The sequence below is a fragment of the Macrobrachium rosenbergii genome, chromosome 39, assembly GCF_040412425.1.
Source record: "Macrobrachium rosenbergii isolate ZJJX-2024 chromosome 39, ASM4041242v1, whole genome shotgun sequence".
Classification (NCBI taxonomy): domain Eukaryota; kingdom Metazoa; phylum Arthropoda; class Malacostraca; order Decapoda; family Palaemonidae; genus Macrobrachium; species Macrobrachium rosenbergii.
Window position 1 is genome coordinate 9,859,697 of NC_089779.1, and position 13,192 is coordinate 9,872,888.

Genomic DNA, 13,192 nt, shown 5'->3' on the forward strand with positions numbered 1-13,192 from the left:
TGTATATATATATATATATATATATATATATATATATATATATATATATATGTTGCTTTTCCTGCTTTACAAGTTTATGACCTTTCAGACATTTTCCTGATACAATATTTGTAGCAATAATGTCCGTCATTCATTTTTATCTTTGTAATGTATAAGTATTTGTACATGAATTGCATTTGTGTGTTTCTTCACTGCATAGAACAATTTTTCTGTTATTCAAATCCCTGATTATGGCTTAAATGGGTCATCATAAAAGAATTGTATGATCATAGTTGATGTTCAGTATTTGAAAGATGCTGTATTTCAGGCAGAAAGTGAAAACCGTACTCTGAAAACCGATTTACCCTCATTTTTATTCATACGATGTTCGGGAAAATAAGAATAATTTGTTCTTTTATAACATTTATTATCTACAGAACACTGTAGTAACAAAAACAACACACTACATAAATAAGAGTAATGACACGATATTTACAACAGCTGTATAACTATGAAATAGGATCTAGAAGTATTCATGGGTAAAAGTACTTCAGCAAATCACCATTGAATAAGTTAGGAAGGAGCAAAGCCTCATGAAGATAATGTTTTTTTTTCCTGGTGATTTGTACTTAATCGACTTTTATTGTTGTGCACCAGACAGCGTATTTATATGCTGTACGCTTGTGATGTATACGTAATAACATACTACACGTAAGGGTGAAATGAGATTGAACGTAAATCACTTGAAAAAGGACGAATTCAGACGTCAGGAAATTATAGGGATCATAACATCTAACACGGAGTGTGGAATAGTTTATGCTGGAAGAATTTTCCCCAGTTATTGAATTCACCGTTCAGTAGAAATGGTCTGAATTGTAGAATCATTAATATTGTGGGTTTGGTGGAGGGACACAATTAGACCTCGAATTTTGATTCTTTTTTTTTTTTTTCAGATCAGGAAAATTTCAATTGTAATTTTTTAAAATTACAGTGGTATTCTGTCATTGACTCTTCTCTTGGCGGCTCCTCCCCTTTTTTAAGAGTCTGTTAATTAGCGTCCCCTTTGTGACTTTGTCCTCGTCGTTGGCTCATTTTTCCAGATTCCGATCCAGGTTACTTTCCAGATGGGCCTGTGGCTGAACTGTGGGGGCCTTCTTTGGGACCCCCGACCCCAAGATACCATATGGATTCTCATGGTAAACAACAGTTAACAGTGAATCTAAAACTCGCTCATCTGTTCTTATCGTGGCTCCTTTTAGGAGCTCTGGAGCATTTTGACGAGTAGGAAGAAGTTAAGACAACTGGGTTTTCAAAACGAACAAACAATGGGACAAAGACTAACAATAAATATTACCTCTAACATTCTAGGAAGCGAAGTTTCAGACGTGAGAAAGATGAAAAGGGTTAATGTAAACTATAACGGACGCAATGCACTCGCGTAATTGCACAATACAAAATTGATAAACGACCTGGGATACTCAACAACAGCCTCTAATTAGTGTCTGCGGCTTCTCTGTCACACCGGTTTGGCTGGAGGGAGGAAATTTTGCGAAACTCTGAAACTTCTCTTTTAAAGAGGTTTCTTTAAAAAAAAATTTAATGTTGGGCGTTAGGTTTCATATTCTAGGAGGTTTTTCTAAATCTGATTTGCACATTAATTTTGATATGTTAATGGTAGATGATTAGAGTGCGTTTTATATACTCACATGGCCCCCCCAACAGCCATCCATCTATTAGCCAGGAAACGTGAGGCACAGGTCTCAAGGTCTCGTAAATGTTACAGCTGAAGCTCAGAGACCTGAAGCTCAGAGACCTGAAACTCAGGGACCTGAAGCTCATGGACCTGAAGCTCAGAGACCTGAAGCTCAGAGACTTGAAGCACAAAGGCCTGAAGCTCAGTTACCTGAAGCTCAGAGACCTGAAGCTCAGAGACCTGAAGCACAGATACCTGAAACTCAGAGACCTGAAACTCAGAGACCAGAAGCACAGATACCTGAAACTCAGAGACCTGGAATCGAGTGCAACTTCTCAATCACAGTATAAATAACAACAACAAGTGAATCTGAAAATTGCGTTCTACGTAAGTCTCGTTTATAAGAACCCTAAGAGAATATTGGGGTTATCACAGAAGGTGAAAATGAGAAGAAAAATGTAGCTTTGCGGTCCCTTTTGTCAGGGGGAAGTCAATATTATCACTTGGTTAAATAGATTAAATCACATATTACTGATTTTTGGACCTTCGTCTGCTCAGACAACCGGAAGTACACGCAAGAAGGGATGCCCGGCCCCAACGCCGGTCCTTATGGCCCAAATTTCGTGCATTCGTGCACAAAACGGATGAAGTCTGTGGACATCATCTCTCTAATTCTAGGTATGAAGCTGAGACCGCCCTTCCACTGCGTTCGTGTTCCTCAAGTTGTTATTGCAAAGCGAACGTCCCTAAGAATCTACTGCTTTTTTGTCGTTACAAAAAAAGTTATATATAAAAAAAGGTGACATGTCTATTACAAGATTATATATACTAAAGGTAACTCTGAGATTTCAATGCCCGATCAAGATCTCAGGTGAATATGATATTGTCTTATTTTATCCAATGTAAACAATGCCCTGGATAACACTTGTGGATAATGCCTCAAAGTTTATTGATTATTTGTCATTTTTTGTGCTTCTAGTAATTAGTAGCAGGCCACTGGGCCATGGAGTATGCCTATTCATCATCTCCATACTGAAGAATTTGAATGAATGAATAAGAAAAAAATAGATGGACACTGTGTAAACCCTAATATGACTTCTGAAAAAAGTTATATATGAACTATTAAAGTGCACATAAATAAGTGAATAATTTAACAATAAATAAAGGAATAAATAAGTGGACTGAGTCTCATAAATATAAGTCACGGAAAGTCCCAATTCATTCGACTTTTGCGTGTCAGGTCATAGTTCCAACAGTAATTTCTGCCACGCAAACCATTTTCTGTGGGCCTTTATATAATAGGGTTTCGTCTCATATTGTATCTCCTCGCATAAGATCATTTTTGTATAACAAAAACTGAATTAAGTCATCACATTGAACACGAGATTTATTCGGGAATTCAGTTTCGTCGCCCTTCCCCTGAGTTTGCGCCGTCTATCGCAGATTCTTCGGAGGTCGGAACCATTTTCTCATGACGAAGTAGAAGACCGTAAGAACGTATATGAGGAGGAGAATGGCACAGGTGACAGCCAGGGCTAATACAGAAGACCTTGTTGGGCACGTCTCGAACAGTGTGACGTCCGCTTTCTCGTAGGTAAAGGTATCTGTTGAAGAATAAAAAGGGAAATTGCGAATGATTCATATTGATTTATATGACAGTTTTGTTTAGAAGTTTCTGAGTGCAAGACAAGAAAATTGGTCATGGATTTATGACAGTTTTCTTTAGAATGTTCTGAGTGCAAGACATGAAAATTGGTCATGGGACTTTTTATGACTTATTAAAAATGGAAAACAGTATTATAATGGAGATATGACTTACTGTTGGTGTAATACTCGTTGTAAGGGTCGTACTGTAGGTTTTCCTTGTACTGGGGATCTTGTTCATCTCCCAAATCGAGGACCAGAATTTCCTGGCTGATGCTCATCTCGTCTCCTCCAGAAGAGGAGGTGAGGGCTGCTGCCCTCAAGGCTTCTTCCTTCGTGGTCTCCTGAACGTGACCTCTGGCTCCCCTCATGTCACTGATGCCACGACGTTTCCTGCCCCAGGACTCGATCTGTTCGCGGCCAATTTGGCATCTGGCCTGTTGGCGAAAGGGGGCTTGTTGAAGATGCGTTTTTTGAGATTTTTTTTGCCGTCTAATTTAAATTTTTTTTTTTTTATGTACAGGGATCTTTTTGGCCATAAAAGATAAAAATATACTGATGACTGATGCTTTGTGACTGAAATCATGGTTCTTCTCGTATTTTAATAATTTACTTACATTTTTACCTATTTATTTACTAATTTGTTAATGAATTTTTCTTTATAACTGAGCTCTTCTTCTGTGTTCCTATTGCCTTCTGTTAGTTCTTTCAAAAGGACACCATATTCTTTGGAAGCCTGATTTTCAAGTCAGTACCCCCTGTCGGCTTGTTCCATATCAATAGGGTTCATCTGAAACTAACTAATAATAGATAGAAAAATGGGCCATGCGCCTAAAGAGGATGTTATTCTATCCAGAAGGGAACAATTACTAGAACCCGTAACCCTTCCTTGTTCAATTTTAGCACCGGATACTTCTAGGTCCTTATCAAAGACAACTAGACTTACGGGATCACAAGGTCCTAAGCAGTACTTGACGTTGCACTGGAAGATAACTCCGTAGGATTCAGTAAATCTGAAGGCCTCGTATACTGACTGCAGTGCTGATCCGTCTCGGGTGAATTGAGGGAAGATTGAGGGCTCCACGGGGCAGCTGGAAACAAGAGATTTTGAATGGCAATTAGAACAGCAGATTAGAACTTGTCTCTTGAAACAGAGCGGAAGAGTGAAACATGCAGAGAGAGAGAGAGAGAGAGAGAGAGAGAGAGAGAGAGAGAGAGAGAGAAGGTTGGATGGTTCTTTCTCTGTGTACAGTGGTTTTGTGCCAGCTGCTGGGCTGATGCAACCTCTGATCTAATGTAGTAACATTGACATATTTATGACTCTCGATTGTTGTCATGGACGATTGAGCAAAAAATAATGTAATGGTTTCAGGAAATGATTTATTTTAGTTCAAAACTGATTTCACTCACCTATAACTATTGTCCCTTGTGAACATGACTATCAAGTGATCACACTAGAATTCTGCACAAATATTTCGTTCAACGTGACTTTGTTGATAATTATTGTACAGTTTATTTTTATTTTTTTTTAATGCTTCTGACACTTACCCATCGTCATCAATGATCTGGAAAGTAGATCGGGAGTCCTTGGCCATAGCAACGCAACTTCTGGCGAAAATCCCGTAGGGAGCTGGTAAAGGAAAATGTTATTGTTAGTATTATTACTTCTGACTTGATTTTGCATAGCATTTTGTATAATATTTTAAAGACACCTTCATAAATGCAATTGCTCTATTTTTATTTTTTGGCAGGGGCGATGATATGAAATTACGTGAACTATTAGCAATAGATGTGGTATATTAATGCTTGTATTTTTGCACAATATGCCTACAGTACTGTTAATTATATTTTAGAATTGTTGTACCTTAAGAAATGTGTATCCATCGCATAATCACTTTTTCTTTTATCATTATTTTGTGTGTATTTTATATTTTCACTTGTCGTTTGCTCAAAAGAAAAGACCCATACTAGTACCACCTTTAAGCGTGACGTCAGTTCATGAATGTAAAAACATTAATAAAGCAGGTAGTATACGTTTTATAAAGGCTTTCAGCTGATAAAGTGCCGTCAATTGAACCTGAATCCGCTCAATAATAATCGACGCAGGTTACAAGAACCAGGTCCTTCATATGATTTTGAATTTGGGCCATTCTAACAGAAAAATTCCCGTAGGGGGTTAGCGCCGTCAGTGCACCTCACGCGATGAACTGTAGGCATTATTAAAGGTTCTTTGCAGCGTCCCTTCGGCCCCTAACTGCAACCTCTTTCATTCCTTTTACTGTACCTCTGTTCGTATTCTCTTTCTTCCCTCTTACTTTCCACCTTCTAACAATTGATTCATAGTGCAACTGCGAGGTTTTCCTCCTGTTACACCTTTCAAACCTTCTTACCGTCGATATCCGTTTCAGCGCTGAATGACCTCATAGGCCCCTGCGCTTGGCCTTTGGCCTAAATGTTACATTCTGTTCTATTCTACTTATACGAGCAAGAGCCCGTGCTTCCACAATGTCAGCAAAAGCCCAAAAGTAACAAGCATAGCTTACTTGTCGCGGGAATCTCGATTCTGAAGGTGAGTCTGTCTCCAATCCTGACGGTCTCCACTTCTCGTAGGGCAGCATCCAAGATCCTGATCCTGGGTGGGGGTGCCTCGGGGGCAGAGGTGATGGGAATCATATCTGGGTCCCTAATTACAGGAGAAAAGATTAGTTTCGAGGCATTCTTCAGTGTACGGTGAATTGCATGTCATAGAAAACGAACGTCTGAATGTCAGTATTTCAACGGTAACTGTCTTAATTATGTCATGTCTTACACTATCAGTCGTTTATCTTGGTTCAAGCATTGCAGTCTGTTTTATTATTTTCAGCCCCTACATTAGTAATTTATCCCATTCAGTGTTTAAACAACAGTATTATACGTGATAAACCAGTAGAAGAAACCAGCAAAGTAGAGAGTTCAAGCAATTTACAAGGCAGCAGCGTTTATATATATATTTAACGCACACACCAAACTTTTATCATAAATGAACGTTTTACGGGCGAAGCCACGTGTTAGTAACATTGTGTAGCTGTGATTCACGTGCTGTATATCATTTTAACGGTGCTGGGTCAGGGATGCTTGTGAAGTGGGGGACGTTTGTGCAAATAGGGTGTTTTATTGGTTAAATAGCTTGGAAATGATTTTTGTTTTCAGAATCCATCCTCGTGTTACTCAATTTGTGACCCATATTATTGTTTGCCGTGGTGCTAGTTTAATGAGTGTTATAGATTATGAGCATTTGTATAGTTGAAGCCAGTGTTTGTTTGTAAATTTACTAGCATGTGTTGTCAATAAGTGGATCTAAGTTCAAGATTGACGTCCTTCCGTGGATGTACCAGCATTTCCGTGCTTAAAACATCTGTGTTGCTCAAGTATTTACAAGTCTTTTTTTTTTTATTAGGTCAGATCATGCCATCGCACTAGTTTTATTGCTTTGCTGGTCAGTAATTAGAATTTGACCCATAAACCTCAGGTTTTGTTAATGATGTTAGTTCTTGCCATTCCATTCTGTTACAAAATCTCTTCTAGTGAAATGCTGTAATTTCATCTAACTACTACAGCTGTTGCGAAACACTACAAGTCACGTCAGATAGCTTTGATATGATATGTACACGTTAGTAATTAAATCTATTGTCGCACATCATTATTAAGGTTTAATGGACGTTGCCCAAGCAACTTGTCTGTAGTCCAGATCTATAGGTCAAGGTCTAAAAAAGTCAGGGAGTCTACAGAGTCTTTTTCTAAGAGATTGTCTACAGAATACCCTCTTCTATCAGCGGTGATTCTACACCTGGCAAGGCTCTTACTACAGCTGCTCTCTTACCGGATGATCAGTTCCTCGGAAACCTGGTCACCCTGCTGGCCTGAACTGCTGTAAAATGTATAGAGTTAGTGACACACACCCAGGGAATCAAGGGAAAAGCACCGGTGAATGCGTAAGGGACAGTTCAAATTACAGCTACACTCGTTCGCTCTGGATCCTTAAAATCAACCCTATAGGAATAGGAGGTTCTATCTGCAGTCGATCCAGAATACGTGAAGAAGGAATGCTCAGAACAGCTTCAACGCAATACAGTACATTCTATGAGACCCTGTTCGTAGAGGACTTGCATGCTTTGCTATTACGCCAGAGAATAACAGAGGGAATGCGTTGCCCTTTTTTTTTTGACTACCGGTAGATAATGACAAATTAATCAGAGAGATGATTTTCTACATGTAAGTTCGAATAACAGCACCAATTGAATCAACGTGTAGGGGATGGAAATGTCACAGGGGTTACTCTTGAAGAAGACTTACCTGATTGGAAGCATTCCAAATGTAATGTTCTTCGAGGTCATGTCATATGTACAGCGGACTTTGTAGATCTTGTCAGTTTTGGTCATTACGATCGAGTGATGCTGGATCACCACCGTGTTTGTATAGACTCCACCCTGAAAAGTAGGTAAAGATTTTAATCGGTGCATTTCATATTTTCTGCATCTTGTTTCACATAACATGCCGAAAATGAGAACGACTTCTTATTTGCGATAAATGATGTTTATGATCAATAATGTTTCCACAGTGAAAAAAAAAAAAGAGACAGAACAAGAATGAAATGAGAATAACCATAGTTTTTATAAACTACTGTTTAGTTTTAACAGAGAAAGCTGTTTGAAATACGCAAAGAAAAAATACCTTTTCATTAGAGAACCATACTGGAATCAGGATAGCTAAAGGGAAAAAAGAATCAGATGTAATAGATTCCTGAAAGAAGGCTTGATCATACGTGGTCCATAATAGGCCAATAAATATACTTGAGCATTTACATACCATGTTCAGTCAGGCAAGGAGCATTAAAGAGATCAGTTTGAAGATTAGCTTTATCAAAAGGAAAGTAAGTATGATTTGTGAAGATTAGCTGTATTGCAGACGAATGTAAGTTATAGAGGGAAACTACACTGGAGAAACTGTTGTACTTGAATTTCAGTAAAGCAACAGATCATGATGAAGGTAGAGGGGATTGACTACATACAGCGCTCTGTGTGTTGCAGTCTTGTCCAGCCATTGAAAGGTCGAGGCGGAACCCTTCAGAGTTAGAAACCTGGACGTTGCAGGTTTCTGACCTTCCCAGAGCATAGATCCGCCCGTTGAACGGTTGATTCGTGGCCACCTCAACGACAATGCGAGTGTCCTTGCAGTGAACAGATACTGAAATAAAGTGACGTGATTGAATGTGCTCCAAAAGCACTTGGTATTAGTGCCATATTTATGATAATGAGTGAAAAAATACGTTAGACTCTAGCTTATGGATAGTAAAACATTGGTCTCTGAGTGTCATCAGATTTTTTTTTTATTTGACTGGGATATACTTCTATATTTGGCAATACATTGTAACACTGAATACCCCAGTTACTGTATGTGCCAGCCAGATTGAAAGGTCAGCTTCAGCAAAGTTAGTTGGAAGGGAAGAAAATCCTTACCATCGTAGCAAACTCCTGTTGTGTCGCAGTTCACATTGTCGCTGTCGGGGCTGGAAGTGACTCCACCAGATGATGTGGTACCAGTTGAAATTCCAAAAGAGCCACCAATGGTAGAGCCACCAGAGAAGGAGCCACCACTAGTTGATCCACCACCAAAGGAACCACTAGTTGAGCCACCGGTGAAGGAACCTCCACTAGTTGAGCCACCAAAGGAACCATCGCTGGTTGAGCCACCAAAAGAGCCACCGTTGGTTGAGCCACCTGTGATAGAACCCCCACTGGTTGTGCTACCTGTGATAAAACCACCGCTGGTTGAGCCACTGCTGATGGTACCACCCGTTATGGAATCGCTTCCGTCACTCTCAAAACTGGCACCAATGGGATTAATTGGACTACCTCCTCCAGGTTGAAGGGTGCTTCCGCTACCACTAACGGTGCTGCCACTTACGCTTCCAGTGCTGCTACTACTAGTACTTCCACTTCCACTTCCGCTTCCACTTCCACTTCCACTTCCACTTCCACTTCCACTTCCGCTTCCGCTTCCACTTCCACTTCCACTTCCACTTCCACTTCCACTTCCGCTTCCACTTCCACTGGCACCATCCAGAGATCCTGTAACAAAGGCCATGCATGATAATTGACGTTTGGTGATGCCCCGTTATGAAGTGAACGAATTTAAAAGCGGAGGGAGGAAACGCTATCTCTTAAGGGCTCTTAACATATTTTTTTTATATATAATTTTTCCAATTTGTTCATTATCGGGAAGATTTCTGTCGGATTTTTAAGTTTAAGACAAATAAGCATGGTATGATTTTTTTTAACAATGTCAAGAGTCTTTTTACACCCATTTTCTGACCATTGTCCAGTTTTGTAAAGGTATTTGTTATTCCTTTGAAGTTTTAGCCAGGAACCAAAATTTTTGCTTCTGCAAATAATATTGTAATGTGTTCGTTAAGTAATTTAGAGGGACTCTACATCGTATGGGAAATTCAATTCCATATTTCGCCGAGCGATGTAATTTTAAGAAACATTGAACAAGGTCCGTGCAATAATTATCCTTTAGTTTTGTAAATGGTATCACTCCAAAGTTAATTTCTTATGTCAGTAAGTTTTTTTTTTATTTTTCTTTGTGACTGAGATTTTCCCAAAAGGATGTTAGGGTCACGCATCAGTGAATCGTCTGAGAATTTGAAACTAGAATTCAACTCTACTTTTATTTGTTTATATTTATTTATTGTTAGGCCTTTGTGATCTTATTGCTATCGTAATTGTTTTTGTTAATGTATTAGTGCTTAGTTTTGCATACTTCAGATATGTTTCTATCAGGAAATAATTTATTGTTACCGAATTTTTATGGCAAAAAGAAAATGTCATGAAACTGTGATTTACTCAGTCCAAAGTTCAATACTATATCAGCAGTACGCTGCTTCTCTCAGATACTGAAAAATAAAAATAAACCAATAGAGAAATTTGAATATAAAATTCCCCAAATTTACCTTGTGATTGTCCTTGTGATTGATAGATTTCTTACAACGTTACGGTGGCAAGACAATTATTATTTCCTCTAAAACAAATTACCGGTAACGTATTTTGTCTCCTTTTCTCTTTTCTTTTTCGTAACGAGCAGCTTATCGTTTGTAACGAAGACAAAAACGCAATTCCGGACGTCTTTGACTTTTTTTTTGGTTTTTTGAAGACAGAGACTGATTTTGACTACAGTTGTACAACTGAGAAGGTTTTGTTTTAAAGTCCATTTCTTCCCCATTTGTATCCATATGTTCTGAGTAAGTAGTCTTATTATTATTTGCTTTTCATTTTCGGGATTCAGATGATTTAACTTATTAGCTGGGGATATATGCTTCAGAAATATTAAAAATAGATTACATATGTTATATTCTTACATGCATTTCGTTATGTCATATATATATACATATATGTTTTTTTTTATTTATACATACATGCATACATACATGTTCACCATAAACTCATCATGCTTTGTATCATGCACTGCACTTTTAAACCTGCCCATGGCACATGCAAGAACAGCACTCAAAATGGTTTTGATTGAATGAAAACAGTCTAGTTCGGTTGATCAATAACGCTCAAAGCAGTCACTGGAAGTCTATGTACAGAACTGGACAGTGAAAAGTGCTTGGATATTGGAGAGGGAAGAAAAACGTTTGGGTAGGTTGACATGACGTGGCATTTTGCTTCAAATCTCGCAGATGGCTATCCGAACACAGGTCTCTCGTGCACTGTGTTGTTTCATTATTGTTTTGCTATGAAACCACCAGCCGTTCTGATAGCCGATTCCTCACTAGATCTTTTGAAATACCTGTGCATGATGGTCAAGTAAAAATGAGTACGTTTCACTGAAGAATGACACCTGTTGACGCATGATTCTGTCATTTTTGTATTAATTGTAATTATGTGGAGTCAATAGACCTTTATGCAACTGAAATATGAATAATTGCTCTAAGTAGAATGGGAATTCAGCCGTTCAGTAACCTGAGAAAGCAGTTCTATTTTTTTTTTATCGATTTTTACTTTGAATTCACCTGTAAAATAAAAACAGGCTAACGCGTTACATACAGTTTTACGAAGTCCCATATTTATCATCTTAAATTATTAATAAAATTTTGTTGGATTTAACCTTTTTGAATGCTTTAGATTTCATAGGGATTTTAGCTGTGCAATCAAGAGTAAATCATTTTCAAATCTTTCAAAGGTTCGCTTTCATTCGACTGTGCTTTCACAGAGGTTAACGTGGGCACGTCAAAAAAGGGCTAGTGGGACTGCTGTGGGGGAGGAGAGGAAGTCCTCCTTTTATGAAGCGCTGCTTCGCAAAAGGAGGAAATTTTTAGAACTTTGGTGAATTAACAAGTGGTGTGGAGGGACCGAGTTTTTCCTTGAGCAGACGTGATGGTATTTCGGCGAAAATTAAACAGAACATCAGGTTTTTCAGTGGCTTGGGTAGAAGCATTTCGTTAGAGATGAGGGAAATGTTATTTAAACTTCATTGACATAGCAGGTTTTGCAGAGAAATACTGTTGTGGGACTGTTGCACTTAATGACCAGGCTTTTTCAGTAACGTAAGTGATTGCAAAGTAAGGGAAAAAATGGGGAAAAGTTGTTAGGTGTTTTGTTTTTTTGCCTATTTTTGTCATCACAGTTGTTTCATTGTCCGAAAATTCAATGAATCTTGATGCCATTGTATCCTTTTTATAATAAGATAAAGGTAATATGAGAAACCACATAGAAATTTAGCTTTGAATTAGCAATGTACCTACTTTTTGTGCCCTGGTCGATTATTGCTAGAATGCCTTTTGCCTTGTAAAGGTAATTTGTGCGCTGGAGAACTGCGAATTGTTTTCTAATGTATTTCAAGAATCAGATTTGTAAACTACGCCAAACTTTCAAATTCTGATGTGAAATTAGCCAAAAGTAACCCATCTTTTGTTTGTTTCTAAGGATAGTCGGCTCAATTCTTATCCTACTATTTTCCACTTGTCATTTTTTGGTGCGCTTCACAGTGGTAGTTGTATGACAGTCATGCATGCAAAAGGAATGCTACTGATATGGGAAATTTAGTGTTCAGATAAAAATGCCGTTACTAGCAGCGTATGGAAGTTACAGGTACCGAAGTAGGGATCCACAGCATATGAAATACACTCTAAGATGAAGAAAAAGATTTTGGTTACTTTTTTAACAAGAGTAGTCCGTTTTCTGTCAAGAGTTCCTTTAGAAGTCCAGGTAATGAAGAATTTTGCAAGAGGAAAGTAACTAGATATGATTTACACACAGCACCGTCAAAGTCGTCGGATTGATAGTTCCTGCTAATCAGTCTTTGATAACTTATGGAGAACCAAAAAAGCTGAAATTCCATTTGCCTTGAAAGTCGTAGCTTGAACCATATATCAACAGTAATCAAGGATGTGACATGACAATAGGTAGCCAAGATAAAGAAAGAGTGATTCGTTTTTCAGCCGCCTGAACAGACGAAGAGCCAGAGTATTTTGCCAAGAGGAGTTGCTCCCAAGTCTCAACCGAGCCTACCAGCCACAAAGGAAATAATGAGTCTTCCGAGTGATAGATACATCAGCCATTGAGGGATTCAGTCCGAAGTCTTACCGAGCATCTCAACTCCCTCGATGTTGACTTGGCGTGAGATGGATGCCTTGTCAAAACACATGATCTGAGTTATATATCGATTGTCTCTGGTGGTCACCTGCTTACAGATCATATTATCCCTCGAGTCTGCAAGGTCATGTGAGGTCAAAGGGAATGGTCAGTGGAGGGCAGTCAAAGAATGTGGTTGTCTGGTGGTTTTTGGAAAGTATTTTTTATTACTTATTTATGTGTCTTCTGTTATGATTCTGAA

General features: G+C 38.5%; 1 protein-coding gene and 1 long non-coding RNA gene across 4 annotated transcripts in view; one reads left to right on the top strand and one right to left on the bottom strand.

Annotated features, from left to right (window-relative positions):
- LOC136825731 (uncharacterized) overlaps positions 1 to 13,192 on the top strand; it is a 583,078-nt gene that overhangs the window by 101,909 nt on the left and 467,977 nt on the right. The gene's annotated exons all lie outside the window — the stretch shown is intronic.
- The window catches only part of tyn (trynity), a 124,003-nt gene continuing 111,208 nt past the window's right edge, over positions 398 to 13,192 (bottom strand). For 2 of the 3 annotated variants that reach the window (XM_067082491.1, XM_067082490.1), the window contains exons 10-18: positions 8,812 to 9,423; positions 8,364 to 8,539; positions 7,649 to 7,782; positions 7,176 to 7,223; positions 5,860 to 5,999; positions 4,865 to 4,946; positions 4,263 to 4,407; positions 3,492 to 3,753; positions 398 to 3,276 (exon numbers count right to left, since the gene is read on the bottom strand). In XM_067082491.1, coding sequence (XP_066938592.1) covers positions 3,107 to 3,276; positions 3,492 to 3,753; positions 4,263 to 4,407; positions 4,865 to 4,946; positions 5,860 to 5,999; positions 7,176 to 7,223; positions 7,649 to 7,782; positions 8,364 to 8,539; positions 8,812 to 9,423 — 1,769 coding nt within the window. In that variant the 3' untranslated portion in view covers positions 398 to 3,106. The remainder of the gene's footprint in view (positions 3,277 to 3,491; positions 3,754 to 4,262; positions 4,408 to 4,864; positions 4,947 to 5,859; positions 6,000 to 7,175; positions 7,224 to 7,648; positions 7,783 to 8,363; positions 8,540 to 8,811; positions 9,424 to 13,192) is intronic. The other variant, XM_067082492.1, reaches the window with a different exon arrangement.